At 42.2% G+C, this 24,068-nt stretch overlaps 1 protein-coding gene across 5 annotated transcripts in view; it reads left to right on the plus strand.

The window, feature by feature from the left end:
- The window catches only part of Tmtc4 (transmembrane O-mannosyltransferase targeting cadherins 4), a 59,204-nt gene that overhangs the window by 18,610 nt on the left and 16,526 nt on the right, over window positions 1-24,068 (plus strand). For 4 of the 5 annotated variants that reach the window (XM_034498315.2, XM_034498314.2, XM_076930525.1 and 1 more), the window contains 6 exons: window positions 10,712-10,815; window positions 15,351-15,443; window positions 15,879-16,043; window positions 17,395-17,597; window positions 18,823-18,994; window positions 19,393-19,524. In XM_034498315.2, coding sequence (XP_034354206.1) covers window positions 10,712-10,815; window positions 15,351-15,443; window positions 15,879-16,043; window positions 17,395-17,597; window positions 18,823-18,994; window positions 19,393-19,524 — 869 coding nt within the window. The remainder of the gene's footprint in view (window positions 1-10,711; window positions 10,816-15,350; window positions 15,444-15,878; window positions 16,044-17,394; window positions 17,598-18,822; window positions 18,995-19,392; window positions 19,525-24,068) is intronic. The other variant, XM_034498319.2, reaches the window with a different exon arrangement.

Here is a 24,068-nt window from a genome sequence, read left to right on the forward strand (position 1 = left end):
GACATTCCCGAAACAGTGAGAAGACAGGACGGCTGTGGAGCCTGAACAGAAGTCCTCTTGTCCACGTCTTTCCTATAGCCACTATTTACTGATTAACTTAAACTCATTTTAGGACAGGAAAGAGTAGACCAAATGGAGCCATAGAGTCACCTCCACCATGGTCTCTGATGCTTTTTGGTTAAAGTAAGAAACTGTGATGGTTGGTACACTAACTTAAGGCCTCAGTGCCTTGACCCTGAAAGTTACCCCCAGTCTTGCATCTCTGCATCCTTTCTGCCCTTAACTGTTCACTTACCCTGGCAGGCTTGAGTTGGAGATAACCACAGTTACTGCAGGGTTTAAAGTGGATGGTTGAAATCCTTGGCTCTTGAGTCTTCAATCATTGTGAATTGATTCCACTGAGGTTGCAATTCTAGAGAGTCCACTTAGCCTGAGAAGGCCTTAGATGCACTATGATTAGTATTGTTCTTTTAATCAGGGAGGCCCCTCTATCGCTTTAGCAAGGTCCTAGACTGATCCCCACTGTAGATACCTAAGGACTTTGCGTCCAAGTGAGCAACCTGCCTTGTTTCTCTAGACCAATGGCATAACCCCACTGCACCAGATACTTGGTCTTCTCCTTATCACAGCTCCTGCCCTATCCCTTGTCTCTTGACAAAGGTATCATATTTTCAGTAACTTTTTTATATTTTAGGTTTTTAAAAACTTTTCCAAACATGTCAAGAGTAGAGTGTTCTCTGTTAAAGCCCAGCTCCTTAGAAACATCCTTAAGCACGGTGTTGATGTTCAGCTCAGCATATGTATTACCTAAGACCTGTCTCTTCTCAGAGGCTTGCAGGATCCACAAGCCTTCACAGAAGAAGAATAAAGTTCCTCATGCAGGAAAGGTTTTGACCAAAAAATCTGACCAGAAAAGTAGTTTTGGTCTCTGATGCTGTTCTAAAGCATCACAGGGGCTTATCAATTTAGATCACCCATTTCCTCACCAATCAGCCTTATATTAAAAGTACTAGGCCCCGTGCCTAATGGTGATTGCAAAACCTAGAAACAAAGTCAATACAGCCCCCATGGGGGTGGGGATTTCTAGGCGCATCTGTATTATATGAATATACGTATACATGACATACTTAATGCATTGTAAAAATACCTTTTTTTTTTCATATGCTAGAGATCATACCCAGGGATTCGCACGTTCTAATCAAGTTCTCTACCAATGGATTACATGTCCCTAGCCTCGGTCCGGTTTCGTTAAAATACAGCTTGAATTATTTAGCCCAAGGAGCTGAGAATGATCCCTTTCTCCACTCTTCCTCCTGAACTGGGTCCTCCCTCTAGCCCTCTGCATGTGCTCAAGAAAGGACACCTTTGATGGTGTTTGCAGAGTGGGTGGGGGTGGCCTTTGTCGTGCGTCTGTCACCTCTGACATTCTGTCGCCTTTCTGTCAGTCCAGCCTTTCATATTTAGAACCATCTGAGTGTCTACATTTCCATGTGTCTTAAATTATCAGTTTTCTTTCCCTTGGCTCGTCAATGCTGTGAGCACAGGACAAGCAGTCCTCACAGACTCATGCCATAGCATGCTGTTTGCCTGTGTCTGTAAGTACAGCAGAGAATTAAAACTTTTGTAGCAGAAACACAGTCTTTATTGGAATGAAAATGATCATGCTGTTTAATGCTTAGACTTAATGTTTAAAGCAACCAACTTAAAGACCTGGTCTTTGTACTTCAAGAATCTGAATATATAAAGTCAGTAAAATAGGAGGTCCAGTTTTAGATACATATAAAGTTGACATTCAAGGGTTGGAACTGAGTTAATACTATTTTTATAAGGGAACAGAAATTAAGTGCTCTGAATTATGATTTAACTAGTTAGAAGGCTCTCCAAGAGACCATAGCTTCTTTTGGGTAACCTCATTAGCTTTCTTTATAGGCGCAGTCTGTATTATTATAAAGTCTGAACAATCTTTAACTGCCTGAGTTTATTAGGAGGCAGCTCTGCTAAGTTCTGGTGTCCTGGAATTTCAGAAAATGGAGGGAAATCCACTCACGGTTGTTTTCAGGGCTCTGGTTTTTGTTGTTGTTATTGTTTTTTGTTGTTGTTGGGGGTTTTGTTTTTTATTTTGTTTTGTTTTCCTTTACTTTCTTTAAGCTCTTTTAGAAGAGAATCTTCTTAAAAATGAAAACATCATCAAACATTTATTTCAAAACGAAACAAAAAATATCATTAAACAGATGAGTTGAAAGTATATGTTTTGTTGTCGTTGTTGTTGTTTAATACCCAAACCAAAAATGTGCTGTTCTCATGAGATGTTTTGTCAGTACTGAAAGCTCTTTCAAAGCCTGCTGTTTCAGATTGGAGACAGGTAAGCCCTGAGCAGTAAGCTTACTAAAATGCCAGAAACAATTCCATTCTTCAACTAGTGCCTTAAGCTAGGCCTCAATGTCTTACTCATGTGAGAGGAGGGATCTTCCAGAGAGAGATGATCTTGGTCCATTGTACAACACGTACTTTTAATTCTTAGCTCAGCCAAATGTCAATGAGGTCTCAGAGCCCTTTTTAAAAAACTCTTAAATCTTTATTCTGTTGCTGTCCCATTGTGGTTCAGCTAGGAAATCAGAGTTTTCATTCCCTTACATTTTGCTCAAGATATATTTTTTCTTTGACTTAGAATCATGATGCTTAAAAAATAAGCCTAGTCAATTGGGTGACACACCTGTCATCTAAAAACTCTGGAGTCAGAGGCAAGAGGAGTTTGAGGCCAGTTTAGACTACAGTGTAAGAACATGCTTTATAAATAAATAAATAAATAAATAAATAAAGGCTGTGCCATACAGACACCTGTTTTTAGGTCTAGGGTCATTGCCAATGGATTGTTTGTCTCTTTCTTCTCCGCCTTCATTTTTCTTGGTTCCTCCCTTGCTTGAATTTCTTTACATGGTCCCCTATCTGAGGACAGCAAGTCTGACTCTCATTCTGTGCATGGAAGCAGGCTCGGTTGGTTCCAGTACTTGGAACACGAGTCTGATGCTCATTGTGTAGCTCTGGCAGCTACAGAGCTGTGACCACCTGTCGTGATGGCACAGTTCCCACACACACCATGATGTGCCAGTTTCGCTCCACAGAGCTGCCAGGCAGAGGGTGGTGAAGAGGGCTAGCTTGTACAATGTGCTGCTTTTGCTGAAAGGAGGGCTTCCCTCTGGAAGGAATGCCAAGTTGGAGACGAATGCTTCATTAAATTGGTCACATCTGTTGGCACTTGTGGGTGTCAGTGCTGACAAGTGTCTTTCTGCTGGTTGGAGTTCTTCCCTTCACCCCTTCATCCTTTCCCTCCATCATCCTAAGGGACTGTGTTATCGTGGATAATAGAGACATGGAGTGGGATGGATAGCCAGAGTTCTGAGTCTTACACCATTGGCACTTGTTGTGCTAGGTAATTGTCCTAGAGCATGGTCTTCCTGTAGGTGAAAGGTACAGATGGTTTTGTCATACCCTCCTGCATCTTCTGAGCTTAAAATCTTACAGTCTGGACAAAGTTGAGGCCATGTGAATAGAGAGCTGCGTTCAGGTTAGAATTACCTGTCTTAGGGAGACTTTATTTCTACACACAGATTATTCATAAATGTACTGTACTGTACTGGAGGCAACATTTGTTTTAAGGTTTGTTTTTACTGTTTATCACAGTTTCTTTTAGTTTTAAAATTATTACATTTTAATATGCATTTTACATTACTTTTTTTAAATTAACCTCTTACATGGTGAGAATACTTCCATCCTGAAGAGGTTTGAAGGCTAAGTTAAAAACGAAAGGACTTATCTTCTAACTGTATTATTCACACTGAGAAGATTACTAACTTTTTGGTATTTGCTGCATAGTTGCATAAGTGATTTAACAATATAAGAGACTTCTAGTAAACATGGAGCTAAAAAACTGTTAACTTGGTTCTCCGTGCAAGGTGGCCAAGTGTTTCTGTCACTGCAATGAAATATTCATACTTGGAATGAGAGTTGCTAGCATTGGTTACCTGGTTAAAAACAGCCACAAAAACATGAAATCCAAATTCACCTAGGTTATGTTGCAGATTGACCTGATAAGTTGCTTTGATGAATCAGATTAAAAGCAAGTCTTAATTTAGGGGAATTGCATGGATAAAACTATAGTAGATGGGGTTGTCCCAGAACTCAGAACAGGTTTCTCGGTGTAGGTTTCTACCCACCCCTGTAATATAAGCATTTTTGCCAATGTTGTGTACATTAGTTGACTCTGGTTTATAATGTACAGGCATACTACATGTTTGTGAAGAAGAACCCCTTGATTTAAACAATAAGATTTTAGAGATTTATTTATTTATTATTTTGTGTGTATGTATGTGTGCCCAAGTATATGTGTATACATCACATGCTGGCAGGCAGACGTGTGTGCAAAAGCATAGGGTCCTCTGGAGCTGGAGTTATAGGTGGTTGTGGGATGCCTCACATGCGTGCTGCATGAGACCTAGATCCTCTAGAAGAGCAATGAGTGTTTTTAAATGCTGAGCCATCTTTCCAGCCCCAGATGATATGGTTTTAAAAGGTTAAGTTTTCCAATTTGGATTTGTCTTAGTCAGAGTTTCTATTCCTGCACAAAACATCATGACCAAAAAGCAAGTTGGGGAGGAAAGGGTTTATTCAGCTTACATTTCCACATTGCTGTTCATTACCAGAGGAAATCAGGACTGGAACTCAAGTAGGTCAGGAATCAGGAACTGCTGCAGAGGCCATGGAAGAATGTTACTTACTGGCTTGCTTCCCCTGGCTTGCTCAGCTTGCTTTCTTATAGAACCTAAGACTACCAGCCCAGGGATGGCACCATCCAAAATGAGCCCTCCCCGCCTTGATCACTAATTGAGAAAATCCCTTACAGCTGGATCTCATGAAGGCATTTCCTCAACTGAAGCGTCTTTCTCTGTGAAAGAAGCTTGACTTGTGTCAAGTTGACATACAAAACCAGCCAGTACAGGATTCTGAAAGATACCCTAGCATGTATACGTGTTTAGTCATAAGGCTTCTGATAAAATACTGATAACTCTATAGCAAAGAGTAGATGAGAAAATGTTGGATTTAAACCAGCAGGCTCATTTCAAACTTTGTAAGATCTCAGAGATATAGTTGGAATACAGACGTAGCAGTGTGCAGGGTGTTTCACTTGTGATCTGAGACTGATTCTGAGGTCCACAGACGCTGCCACATATAGGAACGTAACAGGGCATACTTTTCGTTTCAGTTTCTACTGTTTAAGTTGTAGAAACAAGTGGGCCGGGAACATAGCTTAGTTGCTAGGATGCATACAAACCATGCATAAAGCCCTGGGTTCAGGCCTCAAGTCTACAAGAACCAGGGCTGTAATCTCAGCACTTAAGAGACGGAAACAAGAGGATCCGATATCAAGGACCATCCTCGGCTACATAGTGAATCTGAGGCCAGGCTGGGGTATAAGTGTCCCTGTCAAAAAACAAACAAACAAACAAACAAACAAAAAAAAACAGATGAATTTTAGTCTATCAGAAATACAATTTTATATGGAGTCAGTATAAAATGTGAAATACACGTGATTTTTTTTTCCACACAGAAGTCTTCAGATTCTTGGGGGGCAGTGCAGAACGTCTCAGCTGGGACTAGATGAAGTCCTAGTGCTCGTTAGCTCTAATGACTTGCTTTTATATAGTAGCAGGTCTGAAGCGTAGCTCTCCGCAGGTGAAGTCGTCAGCTGGGTTAATAACTGACCATTGAAGTGTTGCCTTTGATTTGAAATTGCCACTGATTTTGGCTAGTGGAGCTGAAGTAACTTCGGCAGAGAAATGTCTTCACCTGGCAGGTTTATGTCTTGGGTGTCTGATGCCAGAAGCTTACAGGAGGATTGCAGTGAAGGACGTGAGCTTGGAGGAGGTTTAAGTCCTTCTGTTGCTGTGATAAAGCATGGCCAGAAGCAATGTGGAGAGGAAAGGCTTTGTTTCGGTTTGCACTTTCACATCATAGTCTGTGGTGATCGAAAACCATCAGGGTGAGGTAAGAATGAACCTCAGCTCAGCTGGATTTTATTGTAACCAGTGCTAGACCAGGACTTCTAGAGTCTGGCCCAGGTCATTTTACTTTAGCTGTGTTTAAGCACAGCACAATTTTGGGAAAAAAAATTGGTAATAACTGAGTCCCAAGGGCACAGCAATTTAAGACGTTTATATTGAGATTCTTTACAAAGTGCATCTGGCTTCTTTCACAAGAATGATTGCTGTTGACTTGGAGATAGTGCCCAAGAAGTTACGGTCTGAGGAGCTTGCCTGAGGTAAACACAAAGCCTGTGGGTGTCAGGATTGGCCTGGCCCTAAGATAACATAGAAGTCTCTTACGCTGTCATAAAGCACATGGGACATCACTAATAAGAATGGTTTAGGGTCTAAATGCAGTGCTCAAGACTTAGGGGAAAAGGGTCTGGGATGACTCAAAACAAAAATTCCAGAAGATATGGGCAGAACCTGTCTCATTAGATAGCAAATGATCGCCAGGTTGTAAAACTGCATCATTCCTTGCATTCCAGGAAAAGCAGCTTAGCACCTCATTCCATTGAAGAGGTAACCTGTGTGTTCAGATTTCCTGGCTTCTCCAGTGCCTGTTCGTGTGCACAAGGCCTTTTTGCCCACTATAACCGTCCATCACTGAAGGAAGTCAGGGCAGTAGCTCAAGGCAGAAACCTGGAGGCAGGAGCTGAGGCAGAGATAGTAAAAGATAGTATTCAGCCTGCTTGTTCATACAGCCCACGACCACCAGCCCAGGAACAGCACTGCTCACAGTGAGCTGGCCCTCCTACATCAATCATTGATCAAGACAATGCTCCAAAGACTTGCCTTCAGACCAATCTGATGAAGGCATTCTCTCAAATAAGATTCCCTCTTCCCAGATATGCTAGGACTGTGCCAAGTTGACAAAAACCTACCAGCACGAAAGGTACAGTACAACTCTAGAGTGACCCTAGGGAAAAAGCTTGATGAAGCCAGAGGCTACGTTTTCTGTCTTGTTTTCATGCAGCCCGCTGAGTATGCTAGCCATCTGTGAAGAAGGCTGTTTTGAACTCTAGACTAGACCAGTGCGACTTGAGGCCTTCATTTTTACGTGTGCATAGTATTTGGCTTTGTGTTGACAGGGTTCCTTCAAGAGTTATCTTTACATGTTTTAATGGAGGAACAGGGAATTTGTTTCTTATACCCTGTGAGGGAAATTTCATCCACACTGTATTTAAGTAAAACACAAAGTAATTTTACTTTTCTAAGAAGATTTAGAATGATCTGGAGATGTGCTTTTGAAATTAAGAATTCAGGAGATCATATTATGTTTAGGTGAGCAGTATGAAGCAAGAATGATTTACAAATCAAATGTGCTAACCATAGAAGCTCATCAAGATACACAGACTTTGGGCCCAGCCAATCTCACTGTGTAATGTCTTTTATTTGCAAGTTCTTTACATAAAGGTTTAATAATTAAAAAAAAAATCAAGTGCATGTATCCAGGTAACATGTTGAGGTAGAACAGAGCAGAATAAATGTATTGGCTTCTATAGGACAGTTAGGCTTTGTGTTTAGTCGACAAAAGTACAATAGGAATGAAGTTGGAGGGAGTACCTCATGCTGGGGCTGGAACATACAAAGCCTCAAATCATTATTCTACTTAGTGTAGAGGCTTCTGGGTAATGGTGATGATTCTAATTGTGATCTTTTGGTATTACCTGTATATGTCATTTTTTAAAAAATAAAACCATTTTTCGTTTGTTTGATAGAACCAGATAAATATGAAACAGTTCTTAGTGGAGAAATGCTGACTTCCAGGCCCCCTGCCACCTAAACAGCTTGGAGCTAAGCCACAAAATTTAGAAAGGCAAGCTTGTGGTCAGCATAAGGAATAATATTCCTAATGGGCCAGAGCTTATGAGTAAAAAGGGTAGTTCGAGATGTTCAAGCCTGTGCTGAAGTTATTCAAGTCAAGGCCAGGTGGCCCCCTGCTGGAAGCATCTTAGAAAGGGTTTGTTTTTATTCACCCAGCAGGTGTACCACTCCAGAGTCATTGGGTACAGCTGCTATTTGGTCAGGACAGTTCTCAATTGTTCCTCCAAGCCAAGCAGGGTGCCAGCAATGTAGCTAAATGCAAGCTTGCTGCCAAATTGTAGGTGTATAGAGTGTCCAAAAGGTCTGGGAAACATGGTACAAGGGCCCATGGCTTGCTACTTGCTGTCCTTAGGATTCCTAACTCAAGAGACATGGGTAGATTGTAATTCTACATTTTTAGCAAGATCTGAGCTCAAGCTGCAGGGTCTGAACCCTGAGTAGCACCGGTTTAGGGCAGTGGGCTCCCAATTGGCATAATTCCTCTCACAAAGGTCATTTGACAGTATCTGTAACCCAGTCCAATACAGGTGCTAACTGTCATCTAATGAGTAGAAGTACATCTTCATTTCCTGTGATATGTAACATTGTCTCCACAACAAAGCATCAAACATCCAAATGTCTAATGTTGGGAAGTTCTCATCTGCAGCAATAACAGAAAATCTAGTGTCTATAATACACTGAAGAACGTCCTGGAGGATTGTGGGTTATGATTACCACAGTTCATAGCCTACGGCTCCTCCTAACTTAATCTGAGGGGTCAGTTAGGGACACTTCCCCACAGGCAATCAGACAAGCAGGCCACTTGCTGTTATAACTGGAGTAAAGCAAGTGAATTTGGAAGGGAGACTGCCTGGGAGAATGGGGGTGTGGTTTTACAGCTTAAGTGACATTTGACAGCTTTATAAGAAGGGTAGGATTTTGCCAGCGGCATGCTAGCCCAGGGGAACAGGCAAGCAAAGCAAAGTGGGAATCTGTTGAGTTGGCTACTATGCCTGGGATGGAATATAGACCGCGGAACCTAGAAGGGTGCCAGGTGGTCACAGTAGCAAGGCCACTAATGAAAGCCATACACACAAGGGTTACCCTTAGCCTGAAGGCAACAGCAGGTGTCAGTCCTGGCAGAAAATGGTGCTGATCATGATTTTTTGAGCTTCCAAGGGGTTCAGCTGTCTGCAGACTTCACCTTGACAGGTATCTCAGTGCACATCAGGGAGCATGAGGTTGAGATTACCTCCAGTGCACTCGGGGTACCAGTGATTATTGGCAAGACATGAAAGACTTCCATCTTGGGGCTTTGCCAGTTAGTCCTTAATAAATCACAATGCTTATATCCAGCTAGGGTATACTTCATCCATGTGAAAACACACACACACACACACATTTATTGTTGGCTTCTAGAGTGAACAACTTAATAAAAATCACAGTGTACCTTAGAAACTACACTGCATGCTTGGCACATTCTATGTCAGAATGATTTACCAGCCAACCCCCTGGACTGTTACAGTGAAGCTCCATGGAAATCTCAGCATCTGACCTGAGGAAGTTGCAGTGGTTTGCATGCAACATTTATCAGCTGACTTCTGTGGTTTCCACACCATACTGAGTGACTTTCTTTTAAAGTGTTTAGTGTGTTTGGTGTGGTTTTCATATGTACATATGGTTAAGAACTTGGGTCTACAGCAAAAAATACAACTTCCTTGTTCTATTTTTTCTTCACTCACAAATTACTACAGTACTTTCCTACAGATTTTTCTAGAGTACGTTTTGATCTCATGGAATTTATAACATAGTGGCAAATCATTCCACTCTAGTTCTTTCCTCTCATTTTCTGAGGTAGGTTCATTATGCGCTTTTATAGATTGAGGGGAGTAAATGGAAGTAACTTGCCAGATGCTCTGTGTCAGCAGTGAATGGCAGAGCAGAAGTCAGATTTAAAGTTCTTGTAGTGGTACCCAGACACGCTAATGATTGGTTCTCCTAAGAAGATGCTTGTTCACTTAGATGAGGGCTGAGGCCTACCTGTGACACTGTCTCCTTCCAGTTCTTTGGCTTTGGCCACTAGATTGTATTTTTTACTGACCACAGACAGCAATGGAAGTACACCTGCTTCCTCAGAAAACAACTTAGTGACCATCGGTTGCCACACCTGACCTCAAGGATTCTCATCAATATAAATGTTGAGTAGTATTTTGACTTATTGTTGATGCTGAGTCCCCATAACAGTTGCAGCCCAGATAGACTCATGGCCCCTACTTGCCCCTGGTGTAAGCAAGATGAGCTGTCCAGCAGTAGCCATGCATCCTCTGGTGTTAGGGTCAGAGCCATCATACATGGAAAAGAGTAGATGCTGCCTAAGTGCTCTGGTGTATAGGGCCCAGTCCTTATCCCTGGTGTGATGGATCGAAAGATGTGCAAGCATTCTGAGCTCATTTTTTTGGTAGCAGTGGGGACCTTTGGAGTTGTTCTGCAATCAGATGGATTGTTTGCAGTATCAGACTTCTCAGCTCCACTTGTTAGAATGGTCCTGCAGTGGTGGGCAAGTAGGGAAGAAAGAACTTGTCCCGTGGGGACTCGGGTTGTGGCATTTGTGAGCAGAGCTTAGTTACAATACTTCTCAGTGCCTTGAAATGGGACATGTGTCCTTTATAGAGGGAATTGTCCAGCCAAAGTACAGAAATGCACATCGGCCTACTGGGGACCTAACTCAGGTTTCAGATAATGATTCTGTGGGGTGCATTCTTGGAATTTTAGTTCTTGGCGCTGGAAAGATGGAGCATGTAACTCATGTGCTTGTTACTTACCAGCAGGTAACAAGGAGGGGACACATTCTTCCACCTTCTGGGTGTTGCTGAGTATCTTTCTCGGAGCAGTGGCCATGCTGTGCAAAGAGCAAGGAGTCACCGTGCTGGTAAGACCTCAGACACAGACAGGGCCTGTCTGTCATCTCCTGAACCGACCAGCAAACAGAAGACAACGGACACGGGATCTCCTTCCCAACACGGTTTATTCAGGAACCTTGAAGTATCTCGAAAGCCCACGAGCTCTAGCTCCCAGCCCTTAAATCTCTGTGTCCTCTCCAATCAGAACCTGCTACGCAGTCCTTCTTGATTGGTGCTGAACGCATACGTCACATAGCCCGATCTTACGTAACGATGAACAAGCAAAATGCATCCACAGTAAAGCCTAGCCTACGTGCCACCCAGGCTTCCTGAAATGGTTAGCCAACATGCCAGGGGCGTCTGGCACCTAGCCAGGCGCCATCTTGAGTTCTGCTCCCCACACCTGTCTTTTGTACTCATCCACTCCCTCCAAGAGAAACACTGTGGGCCATGCCATTCCCATGGTCTCCTCTGCTTCTGTGTGCCATCACCAGCCTGAGGTTTTAGCCTTTTTTGGGCCAATGGTTTTGGCTGCCATAATGCCAGCATTTCAGATACAGGACTGATGGATTCTTCTGACCATGAGTAATGAATTGTGTGAATTGATCTATGGGAATTTCTGAGGGAGAGAGGCATGTTTCCTCCTTGCAGAGTGGTCCCTTAAAAGATAAAAGAATGGTTCAGTTTCCTGGGACACTGTCACAGTTAGCAGTCCTGCATACAACAAGGAACTTTGCCAGCCATCAAAAGCTTGTAGGCCCCATACCCTTGAGTCTTCTTCTCACCCAAAAATGGGACTTGAGACACTTTGACCCAATTAAGAGTGCTAGTTCAGGGCTCATTTTGCTTTTGTGGTTCTAGCAAACAAACCTGTAGCCTTGTGCCTGCTAGACAAGCATTGTACCACTGATCTGAATCCTCGGCCCCAGGCTTCATCAACCTTGTTCATTCACCATCCATATCTACCCAACACATTTTTAAACAACCCAGGGTATATAATATAGGAAGATAAGATAGGCTTACAAATCAGTCACTTACTGATGCTGAATCAACTTTATTTTAAAGCAATTCTTTGGTATATCATAATTTTTCTCTATCGTCTATTAAAGTAAATTTGCATGCCATGAGATGGATTGAATATTTGCCTAACAAAATCCAATCCAACAAAAGGCTAATTTGATACTTAAATGTTTTGGAATGATAGTAGGAAAAGATTAAAAGTGTTTATTTTCCCATAATTAAATCATTATGATTCTGTAAGGGCAGAGAGCTTGTTATGTAGAGAAACTGTAATTCACAGTGTGCAGTCGGTGTTTCAGGCATTGTGTGCAGTGATAGTATGCACAGTGTGCCAGGAATGCAGGTTGTGTGTTCAGAATCCAGGCTTCAGTGAAGTTGCACAATGGACCTCGGATGAGGGCCACGACAAATGCCTTGGATTCATGATGTATTTTGATTTTGAGTTAATTTTTGGTTATTGTGTATTGAGAAACTTTTATGTTTTTATAGTTAAATATGCAGTCTCACATGGGGTCATGACCCACAGTTTAAGAAGCCTTGGCCTAGTTAGTCTAGTATTTAAAAAGGTGTGTAGGAGCCAGTGAGATGGCTCAGCAGGTAAAGGTGACTGCTGCCAAGTCTGATGATCCGAGTTTGATCCTTGGGACCCACAGGCTGGAAGGACAGGACTGACTAACTAGTTGACCTCTGACCTTCACACACATACACACCAAGGACTGCATGCTCATCCACACAAATAAATTTCCTAGAAGGCTCTTTCTATGCCTCATACATTGTACAATTCTGAGGATTGAAGCCTCTGAATATATAGGACACATATCATCTTCACTAATTTTAAATTGTGGGGTACATTCTGTTTAGTAAAATATAAAGGAAACCATGTTCATGGAGCCAGTTCTCATGAATCTATTAATGGGAGCGAGAACCAGTCATTAAATGACACCTTGTGTGGACACCATTGAGCTGTGTTGACTGTGTTATGCTGTGTTTGACCTCTACGGCTAGTGCTAAAGCAGGCAGGAGAGGGCTCCCTGAGCAGGTAGGCACACCACTTCCAGGTCTGCTCTCAGCAGAGGCTGGGGTTGAATGTCTGAGGAACAGAGACACTTTCAACAGCCCACTTCCCTTCTCCTCCCATATAGCTTCTGTTGGCCTTGTATAATTACAGGAAAGCATTGAAACTAAGGGTATGACCCCTCCCCAACCCCACAAAGGAAAGAAATGTGGTAGTTGACTAAAATTGGGAGACAGGAGCAGTCAGCATATGGGGCTTGACACAACTCAAAGCAAAGATTATTGGTTTTATTGAGTTCTGTCTGTAAGACAAAAGTCAACAAGCAAGGATATGAAAAATAATTACTGTGTGAAGATACTTAAGTCTTACACTAGAGATTACTCAGCGATTAAAACCACTTGCTGCTCTGCAGACCAGGTTCAGTTCCCAACACCTGTGTCTGGCACCTCCAAGGGAACTTCCAAGGGCACATGCAGGAATGTGGTACATGTAATACATACATGTAGGCAAATACTCATACACATAAAACAAGTAAAAAGTTTCTTTTTAAGATACTTGAGTTTCCTGAGTTAGTTTTTTTTATTTAATACTTTTGAACTAGACACGGTGGCTCAAATTTATAATCCCTGTCCTCAGGAGACTGGGTTGAGATGATTGCATGTCTGGGACTAGCCTGGTCTACAAAGTTCCTAATCAACCTGGGCTACAACATGAGTTTCTGACTTCAGTTGTTTGTCTTAACCTTGTCACCGTGAGTGTTTTAATAAGCAGGCTGATTCTTGTGGCAGGCCAGTACTGTGCATTGTATACATTTAATAGCGTCCTCACCTAGAGCCGGTGGAAGCCAGTCAGAATCCCTCAGCTGTCCTACACCGCCTGTGGAGGTTGCTAGGCATCTTTGTGACAGCTGTTCTAGTGAGGACTACTGCTCTGAAACCTGATACTAACATAAAGTGTGGCTTAAGGACCAGCAGCATCCCAGAGCTTGTTAATTCACGGTCTCCTCCCCTCCCCAGGTCTGCAGAGTAGGATCCCACTTAGCCAGCTCTGCAGGTTGCTCCAGAATTTATTAATATATTAGAAGCACTGAAGATTAGGTTAAATTTAAATAATCTGCGAGCATTTTGATGCTGCCTGCCACATGGAAGGAAAAATGAGTACTGATCTTGTATTTGCCTTCAGTCCCCCTGATCACATGACTGTATTACCCTAAGTGACCACCCTACAGCTCCAGGCAAAGAAGTAAACAGCATGACAAGGTAGGAACAACAGACAGGAGAGTTCCTGCCTTCTGGAAAACAGTTTACAGTTGAGCAGAGATGGTCTTCTGTGACCCATGTATGATGTGCGTCACATTAGTGAATAAAATCAGGATTCTTTGAAACGTTTAACCCCGCAGTGGCCTGTGAATTGGATAATTAGTGACTCCTAGCATTTGTGGGAGACAGTTAAGCAGGGGTGTCATCCTTGCTCTGAAAACCACAAATTACCACTGGCTTCTGATGTTTTCTGATCTTCTTTGCTATAGAACCTCATATTAAAAAGAGCCAAGTCACATAGGGGCAGCTTTCACCAGATACACCGTGGATATTCAGACTCCTTTATGCAGACTGGGCAGGGATTCCAGTAGATGACAGTGCCTACCAAAGTGACATTTACAGAAAGTCATCAACAAAGTAAAGACTAGATCCAAGGCAGCCTGACCGTTATGGTGGCCATAGGAGCTATTAGTGTGGGCGGGGCTATGGTTTACCTCAGGTTATTGTTGTTCACCATAGGCAGTTCTCCATAGTGTCTGAAGAGGCTTGCTTGCACAACATGAGCAATGTTTTTATGTCCTGTCCAGAGTTACTCTAGACAGCTGTGCCACAGCTGGAAGTACAGGGACACAAAGAGGAGAGAGTCCAGCTTTTAAACTAAAACTCCAGAAGAGTCTTCACTTTTCCCCAGGTTCTGTTCCCCACCCACCTAACCTGACCTTGGGATCTCGCTGTAGGGCACTCTTGAGTATAGAGTCCAGCTGTGTGCCCAGGGAGCAGAAAACACTAGTGAACAGTTAGGGCTCTAAGAGATCCAGGCCTTCATGTGTCTGCCCTGTTCAACAGGCCTCAGTCAACCCATTGAAGTTTATGTACAAGACCAGGTTGGTGGGATTGATGGCTGTCTTTCTCTTGTTATGCTTAATCATTGCCCAGGTAGTTGACCGCTCTGTTTCAGTTATAGACTAGGAGGTGGGGGAAACAAAGACTTCTGGGGAACTTTCCATGGGAACCCCAGAGTGTCGCTATCCTCAGTTTTAAATGTAGGCCATGGGATCATTACTGTCAGGGATTCCCTAGGTTCTCAGTGGTGGAGTCCCCACTTGGATTGAATTCATCTAAACATATGGCTGTTCTTCCTAAATACCTGGGAGTTTGTCCATGATCTTCTTCAAATTTCTGGACTAGGTCAAATAATGGAAATGTGACTAACTTCTGCCCTGTCAAGGCCAGGCTCCCTCCAGACTAACCGTGAGACTTCGATTCTTAGGGCTTGAATGCTGTGTTTGATATCCTGGTGATAGGCAAACTCGACATTCTGGTAGCTGTCCGGAAGGTTCTACATAAGGACAAGTCCCTAGAGGTGAGTCACATACTTTATCTGGAGCCTAGACATGGAAAAGGTCAGGTACCAGCCAATTTAAAATGCTGTTTCCCAAGTATTTCTTATGATTTGAATTCTAAGGTAGGCAACTTTTTGGTGCACTGTGTCAAAATGGTTTAGGTAGAATACTCATACTTGGGCTTGGTATATTTATTTATTTTGCAGTGCTGGGGAATAAACCCAGGGCCTCCTTCTAGACAAATGATTAACCTGTATATACCCGCTTTTTCTACTTTTTATTTTGAACCAGTCTTATAAAGTTGCCCAGGCTAGACTTAAACTCTGCATAGTTCCTAGGCAGACTACATGGACCAAGGTGGCCACCTTCTTCTTTTAGTCTCCTAAATACTTAGATTTCATGCTGTGCTTAAGTTGAAAACCTTCAACAGCAAGAACTTTGCGCTGTCCTTTCAGAACACTGGCATGCTCAAGAATGGAGGCCTCCTCTTCCGAATGGCCCTGCTCACCATTGGAGGCACCAGCATGCTTTATATACGCTGGAAAATCATGGGTACAGGCCCACCGGCATTTACTGAGGTGGACAACCCAGCGTCCTTTGCCGACAGCATGTTGGTTAGGGTAAGTATTGAGCTTGGACTTCTTTTCAGTTATTTTCTTCACCCACCTATAGATTAGCAGTTCTCAGCCTGTGAGCAGTGATCCTTTTGGGGGTCAAACGATGCTTTCATAGGGGTATCATATCCTAAGACAGCTGGAAAACAGATACTTACATTATGATTCATAACTAGCAAAAGTACAGTTATGAAGTAGCAGTGAAGATAATTTTCAGGTTGGGGTTCACCGCAACCTGAGGAACTGTACTAAAGGGTCATAGCATTAGGAAGGTTGAGATCCACCTTCATCTTTTCCACCTTCACCTTCATTCCCACCCACCACCACATTCACAAGTCCCTAATAAGTGAATACATCCATGTTTTGCTGTTGCTAAGGTTATTCTATAATAAAGCCAACTTTTTATTATGCTGTTAGGAAAAGTATGTGTTGGTTTTTTATATAGTTATCTCTTGATGTCCATGGGAAGTTAGTTCCAAGAGCCCCCCACCCCACCCCAATTCTAAAATCCAGGGGTGCTGGAGTCTCGTTGATAAGGTAAGAGTGTTTATATATAACCTGTTCACATCTCCCCTATGCCCAAAACTGTCTCCAGCTTCTATACTGTACCTAACACAGCACCTGCTTTTTGTTTTTATGTGATTAAGAGAAGCACTCACTACTTAGCAAGTTTAAGCTTTGGTTTTTGGAACTTTCTGGAATTTTTTTTCTTACAGATATTTTCAATATGTGGTTAAATTCTAGGTCTGTTGAATCTGTGGATTCAGGCCCACAGAGAGGTCCAACATAATTCCTTTCATGAAAAGAAGGAAAAGAGGCCCCCATCTACTGATGTGCTCTCTGACCCCATTTTTGTTGCTGCAGGGGGAGCTAGCATGACTGAATTAACAAATGTAGTAGCACAATACTATTCTAAGAGTCTGTTTTTCTAAGGATAAGGATCTCAAGCCACAGATTCTTAGCTTGTGCACTTTACAGAGAGAATCAAGAGGATACTCAGAGGCCAGCTCCATTGTAAAGGCATTAGGTACACTGGAGACACTGGGCCCTACATTGACCATGTCGGAGGCATTAAGTAATACTATGTAAATGAGCCGTATCCTGGCCGGAAATATAACCAACACCTGCATTGCCTGGCCCGCTGGCTTGGCTGTATTTTTAATATGTTAAAATCTGGATGCATTTAATAAATTACAGATTACAGCCCTATGCTCAGACTACAAATGGGCAGTATTTTATTTTTACCCAACTGCTTCCTGGAAAAGAAGCTTATGAATGCCTCGGAAGTGAAGTTAGAATATGTGTGTTCTTTCAAGTTCAGCATCAAGTAAGTGTTTGTTTTTCTTTTGACTGACAGGCCATAAACTATAATTACTACTATTCATTGAATGCCTGGCTGCTGCTGTGTCCCTGGTGGCTGTGTTTTGATTGGTCAATGGGCTGCATCCCCCTCATTAAGTCAGTTGGTGACTGGAGGGTAATTGCTCTAGCGGCACTTTGGCTCTGCCTAATTGGCCTACTATTCCAAGCCCTGTGCTCTGAGGATAGCTGCAAGAGAAGGTAAGAGGCAGCATGGAATTTTAACTTACACAGAAGCATTTTGCTAAATTCAGCACCCATCACTTCTTAACAACCCTCTGTATAGTATATCTGAGGATATTTGTTTTGAATTTATGGTAGCAACAAGGTAGGAATCTATGGCTGGCTTCAGCTGGTGGAGAGGGAAGTTGAAGTGTCAGTAGGCATTACTACCATGGGCCACTCCCACCCTCCTAAGTAGCACTTGGAGGACTCGCTGTAGGAGGTAAAATGTAATTTATGGTCAGAACAGGGAGTATAATTGACGAGTATTGGGCCCATTATTTCACAGTTCTTCAAAGAAGCCCTTGTGAATTCTATGCTGGTCTGCTCTATTGTCCCCCACACCCCCCACACCCCCCATCCCCGCACAAAATATGTTGCTGCCCCAAAGAGATACTATACTTTTTCAACAGATAAAAAGATCTTTTGCAAAGGGTTATTGAGAAAAATAATTGGAGAAAACAAACATGTCCTATGAAAGTGAAAACTGCTTAAGGCAGTTTCCACAAAGCCTGAGTAAGTGCACATGATGTTAAATAAGTAATTTCCCAAAATAAATGAATGTTTTCTGCTTACCTGTGCACTTAAATTAGTTGCTGACTCTAAAGAGTGACAAACTTCAGTCCTAATCAATTCATTTATACATGTGAAATGGAATTTAAAACAAAATATTGTGAGGCATAGGGTCCCAGAAGAAACCACCAAATGTGACCTGACTGCTTCATTTACACCATCATTAGAGACCTAGAGATGTGAATGCTACCTGTGTTTCACAGCAAAGAGTGTTTGTGCTTGACTGGTTGAGACATAGTAACAAAAGATAGTTTCTTTTAAATTTAAAAAGCTTAATCTATTTCAGTATTGTCCTTGTTAGACAAGTCTAGGGAGAATCTGTTAAAAACCACATGGAGTTATTTGGGAAAAGTGTTCATTAATCAAAGAATAGATTAAATGTAATCTTTTGACTATATTGATGCAAACATGATTCGGATGTTTTTTCTATGTGCTAGCTGCTAAGTACTTTGCTATGTGTTGCCAGCTAACTCCTCTCTACCGATGACTTTATCCTTTGCTAAATATCTTTTCTAAATTGATGGCAAGAAACAAAGAACAGTCTTTATTGTTATGTCAAGTAAGGTGCTTTTCTTGGAAAAAAAAAAAAATCTAAAAGTAGCCAACTATGTAAATCCTTTTCGTCTTCCAGAATCCTAACTCTGGGTTTGGGATTTCTTGTGATCCCCTTTCTTCCTGCAAGCAACTTGTTTTTCCGAGTGGGCTTTGTGGTCGCAGAGCGTGTCCTCTACCTCCCCAGTGCTGGGTACTGCATGCTGCTGACCTTTGGATTTGGAGCTCTGAGCAGACACACTAAGAAAAAGGTACCATAGGGCTGGGGCAGTGATTCAGTGGGTAAGAGCGTGCTGTGCCAGTGAAGACTGAGTTCAAACCATAGCACCAATGTAAACTGCCTGGCATGGCTTTGCATGACTGTAACCCCCAAGTTTGAGAGCTCCAAGCTAGGGAGATCCTGGAAACTCACTGTCCTGCCAGCCTGGCAGAAATAGCACTTCAGGTTCAAGAAATAAGGTCTAGAGAATGGAGGACACATGACATCCTCCTGTGGCCTCTACATGGGCATAGGAGAGTGCTTACATCTGTGCACCCATGTGCATGCACCACACATATATGTACACACCAAAAAGAACTCAGAATGCTGTCTCAGAGATCCATAAGCACCCCAGATGGCTTACTAATAACCTCTGCCAACTCTGTTCAGAAACTGGTTGCTGCCATCATCCTCGGCATCCTTCTCATCAACGCAATGAGATGTGTGATTCGAAGTGGGGAGTGGCGGAGCGAAGACCGGCTCTTTCGAAGTGCCCTGTCTGTGTGTCCCCTCAATGCTAAGGTACCTCGCCCACCAGATTTCCTCTCCAAAGGGCTTCACTGGAGAACATTTTTAGTCCTCCAGTAGATAAGAACATGCACCATGGATCAGTAACCAGTGTTAAGACCATTATCAAATACTTGGGGGAGAGGGGATTATTATTATTTTTCCAGTGAGTCAGTTAAGATTCATTATACTTAGCTAAAAGAAATTATTAAATTAAAAAAGAAATCATTGAAACCAAACAGTATCAACAGACAGATTTATTTAAAATTGTGCCATCCTCCAGTTGCTAGTATCACTCCACTTTGAAGATACTGGGAGTCCGGGGAGCACGTGCATAGCACCTTCAGTCCTGTGCTTGGTGATGCCTCTTGCAAAGTAGACAAGCATGGGTGCATGTGCTCTAAAATTGGCAGTGTATTTGTTTGAGAGATCTAGTAGAGATATAAGTAAGATTTATCTCATTTGTATTCTGAGTTAAATCTAAGGTTTCCACTTACCCAGCTATGCAAACTCCCAGTGTTCTTTTTTGTGAGAAATAATGCCTGCCTGTTAGGTTTCTTGACCATAACACAGTGGTCAGTGCATAGTAGGTGCTTGGGAAATGCTAATTTTTAGATTTTGTGTTTATTTGGTTTCACCAAACAGTAAGAAGAGAATTCCATTTGTTGAGGTGGGCCAAAACTTTAGGGTAGAAGTCTCCTGTTAGCGCACAGATTATTGTGTCACACTGACAGCTGTCTTAACACACTTGATCGGAATTGCTTAGAGTATGTGAACATAATCCTTCTGGATGGAAAGAGCTTTCTGAAGTTCTCTGTTCTACATTCTGTATTTAAGGAAAGCAACAATTTCAGACAAAGTTATATAAATAAAACTAATGAATGCATCACATCTTACTGTGACCCCAAAGTCTATAAAACTATGACTCCATGCCTATCCTTTGTATGTTTGTTCTTGGTCAAAACATTTTATTCATGTTTCATAGTTAAGATGTCTTAAAAAAAGTGATTTACTTCAAACTTTTGTCTTGGTTTTGCTGACCAGTCATTATTGTCTTTTGTACATTAACTGTAGTATCAGTGTAATTTCGTAGATAAGATTTCCTTTATATTTACTTTCCTGCCTGGACAGCACTAATTGCCTATTCTGTTTATATAGTTCCTACCATGGGGAACTTCAGACTCTACACAGGACGTTATAATTAATCCTGCTATCCTTCTGCTAAGGACTTAGATAAAGGGTATTGCTTTCTTTATTTTTACCAGACTGGAGAAACTGAGGCATAGAAAGGGGAAGCTGACCATATTAGGTTAGTGAATTGGGTGGCTTGGTAGAGATCCAGCTTGGTATTTTGTGGTGCCCAGGTGACCATAAGAACATGGAGTGTATTTGCTGTCTTAGCCTGAAAATCTTTTCAGCGTGTGAATTCAGCCTTAATAGACTAGAAAACCAAGGGTACACACATGGGCATCGCTCGGTCACAAGCATGTATGTTTTTCTTTTTAACTCAGGGTGCACATAAAGACCTCAAGTACCATGCATGATAATCATTCTTTCTACAGAGCTCTTTCCTATGATGCCATTTAATGTAAGCATGATAGAGTTTCTGTTTGTCTTAAATGGTTCTCTATACACTGAAGTGTCCAGTTGTCTTCCTCTTCTTTTCAAAAAGCTGTTGTCGGTCTCACATTTCTCCCTTTGGAAACTGCTGTGTCCTTTTGATCCCTCTGAGTGGGATTCGTTTTCTGTTCTGGCCTCCACAAAGTAGCCTCTGAATATTACAGTTGGCATCTGGCTATTGTTCAGACCCAGATATATAAACTGAGACTCACGTATCAGTGTATGTAGTGCTTGGCCTGCATTGATATTACCCACAGTGCCTTGCTTGTGGTAAGTGCCTAATATTAGTTATTGAATTGGGCCAAATGGAAATTGTGTTCATCAAACCTACCTTGTGAGAGATTCCAAGGACTGAATTTATTGGAAGTTATTTTAGTTTTTAAGGCTTAGACATATGTTGTATTTAATGTCAACCCCATGATACAGTTCTAAGTTAACAAAGGGTCATGTAGCACTCTAAAGTATTTCCTTAAAGATGAACATAAATCTTTATGTGTTTAAACATTTTTGGTTTAGCAATCCTCAGCAGAATATGTGACTTTTAATGATATTAAAAGTGCCTTTCAGTGTGGGTACTTTTCCTTGTTTCCTGCATGTTTGCCATTTGGTGACAGTGGCTGTTTAAATCTGTCTTCATTGTCTTAGCATATGATGTGCAAAGGCTGGAGGGAAAGTTGGGTAAGTGGGCTCTTTCTGTCTTTTACATACTGTGGAACAAAAATCCCCCATTCTCTAACCGCTACTAGAAGTAGCCTGTTTGTCAGGTTTGTTTTCTGAATTATTTGGCCCAGCTGTTTTATTTTTATAGATTCTCTGTCTAATAGTAGAGAGAGAATGTCTTCTTAATTTTGGAATGCTTTTATGCCTGAATCATATTTCTAACTCATTCCATTTAAATAACTGCTGCCTGACTTTTCATAGTGGCCTGTCCTCTCCCCTGGGATTCTGGCCTGGCATCCAGAGTATCTTGGCAGAACCCTGGTCATGCTGCAGAGGGCAGCTGAACTCTGGCATCCTGAGTGTCTGGCAGAATCCTGGCCATGCTGCAGAGGGCAGCTGAACTCTTTCTAGTTTACAAAGAGAACAAAATTACCCCAAACAAAGGAAAACAGCAGGAGCCTGTAGGCTGAAGAGGCTGGAGTCCATACTGACATCTGGGTAGAAGCTGTATTTGTTGTGCTCTGGGGAACCGGAGAACATCCTTCTCCAAGGTACCCTCTAGCTTTTCATTCTTTTGTGCATGGAATGGGATGATCTTCACAAATACTATGGGCTGCTCTGGCAATAGTGTTTACCAAACTACTTCCAAGCTGTGTAAGAATGAAAATACCTATGAATGGATAGTATTCTAGTCTAGGAAGTTTCTAAGTTTCTATACCATTGTCCAAGCACGTATGCATGTGTGTGTGTGGGGGGGGGGGTGCATGTGTGATATGTATGTTTCTAAGTTTCTGTCAAACCTTGTGAGCATGCATGCATGTGTGAGTGTGTGCATGAGTGGTGTGTGTGTTTCTAAGCTTCTATTCTGTCACACCTTGTGTGTGTGTGTGTTTGTGTGTGCCCACACAATGACTGTCTTCTCACTGTGTCCTTGTGAGGTCATTTCAGTCTACAGTCTTCATTTCTGTCTGATTCTAGTCAGATTGGATGGGATTCCCTGTGTGACCTTACTTCTTCTTTGTTATCACTTTAAAGGCCCAGTCTTCACAGTCACACTAAAAGGCCATGGACTTCACTGTATGAACAGTTTGTCCATGATGCATATAACAAAAGACAGTGGTTCAAAGACACCTTTAAGTAGAAAATTAGGCATTGTGGTGAGTCGTCCAGTTGGCTTAGAGAAGTCAAGTTCATCTTCACTAGCACCTGGGAAGCAGGTGTAAGAATGAAATGGGCTTAGTAACTCTGGGGTTCAGATGTAGCCTCTCAGTTTCCAATAAGATGTTGAATACCAAAGCAGTTTATCAGCTCAGAAGGAAAGGCAACTCCCTCAGCTCAGCCACTGTGATGAGAAGATACTGGGAAGGACCATACAAAGTCTTGGTGGCCCTCAGCATGAGGTAATGAGGTCCATTATTTGCTTTGAGTTTTCCTCTGCAAACAAAGATCTGTTGTATTTCCCCTCCAGGGTTACTACTGGCAGTTAGTTAATGCCTCATGTTTCTGGGAAGAGCTTTTGATCACCAATAAAGACCTCTGATGACCTTCCTCAGGGCCCTGGCATCCTGCTTTTCTGATCTTAGTCCAGGGCTCTGCTGCTGTTGCTTCTTCCTCTTCCTTTCTCCTTCTTCTTCCTCCTTTTTCTTCCCACTTTTCTTCTTCCTCTTCTTTCTCCTCCTTCTTCTATTTTAATGGTGTTTTTGAGATAATGTCTCAAGTAGCCCTGATTGGCTTTGAACTTTCTATGTAGCCAAAGATGGACCTTAATCTGATCATTCTGTCTCTACCTGACAAGTGCTAGGACTGCAGGCATGTACAATCACACCTGACATTTCTCTGTAATATATTCTAAGCCCATGTGCAACTGAGAGGCTCTCATCAGCCTCTCAAGTGTCCTCACTCTAAGGTGGTTAAAAATTTCTCATTAGATTTGCAACCATGAGTCCTGTTTCTTTCATCATCCTTGCAAATGGCTTATTTACTCATATCATATTCTTGTTCATTCTTAATAGGCATAAAACTTACATCATGTAAGTTAACCTTTTTAAGACCAACAAGATGAGTCAGTATGTAAAGGCATTTTTTTTGGGGGGGGGGGGGGGGGGCAGGACTTAACTGAGACTTGATGAAAACATGAGGATTTAGCTTCATAAGGAGAGAGACTTGACCTGGCACATTCTTGTTGTAAACCAGCAGTGACCTTCTCTAAAGGACACACAACACAGCCAAGGACATGCCAGGACACACATACCCTACCATCTTGTCAACTGATGCCTTCC

Source organism: Arvicanthis niloticus, chromosome 3 (genome assembly GCF_011762505.2).
Source record: "Arvicanthis niloticus isolate mArvNil1 chromosome 3, mArvNil1.pat.X, whole genome shotgun sequence".
In the NCBI taxonomy this organism is placed as follows: domain Eukaryota; kingdom Metazoa; phylum Chordata; class Mammalia; order Rodentia; family Muridae; genus Arvicanthis; species Arvicanthis niloticus.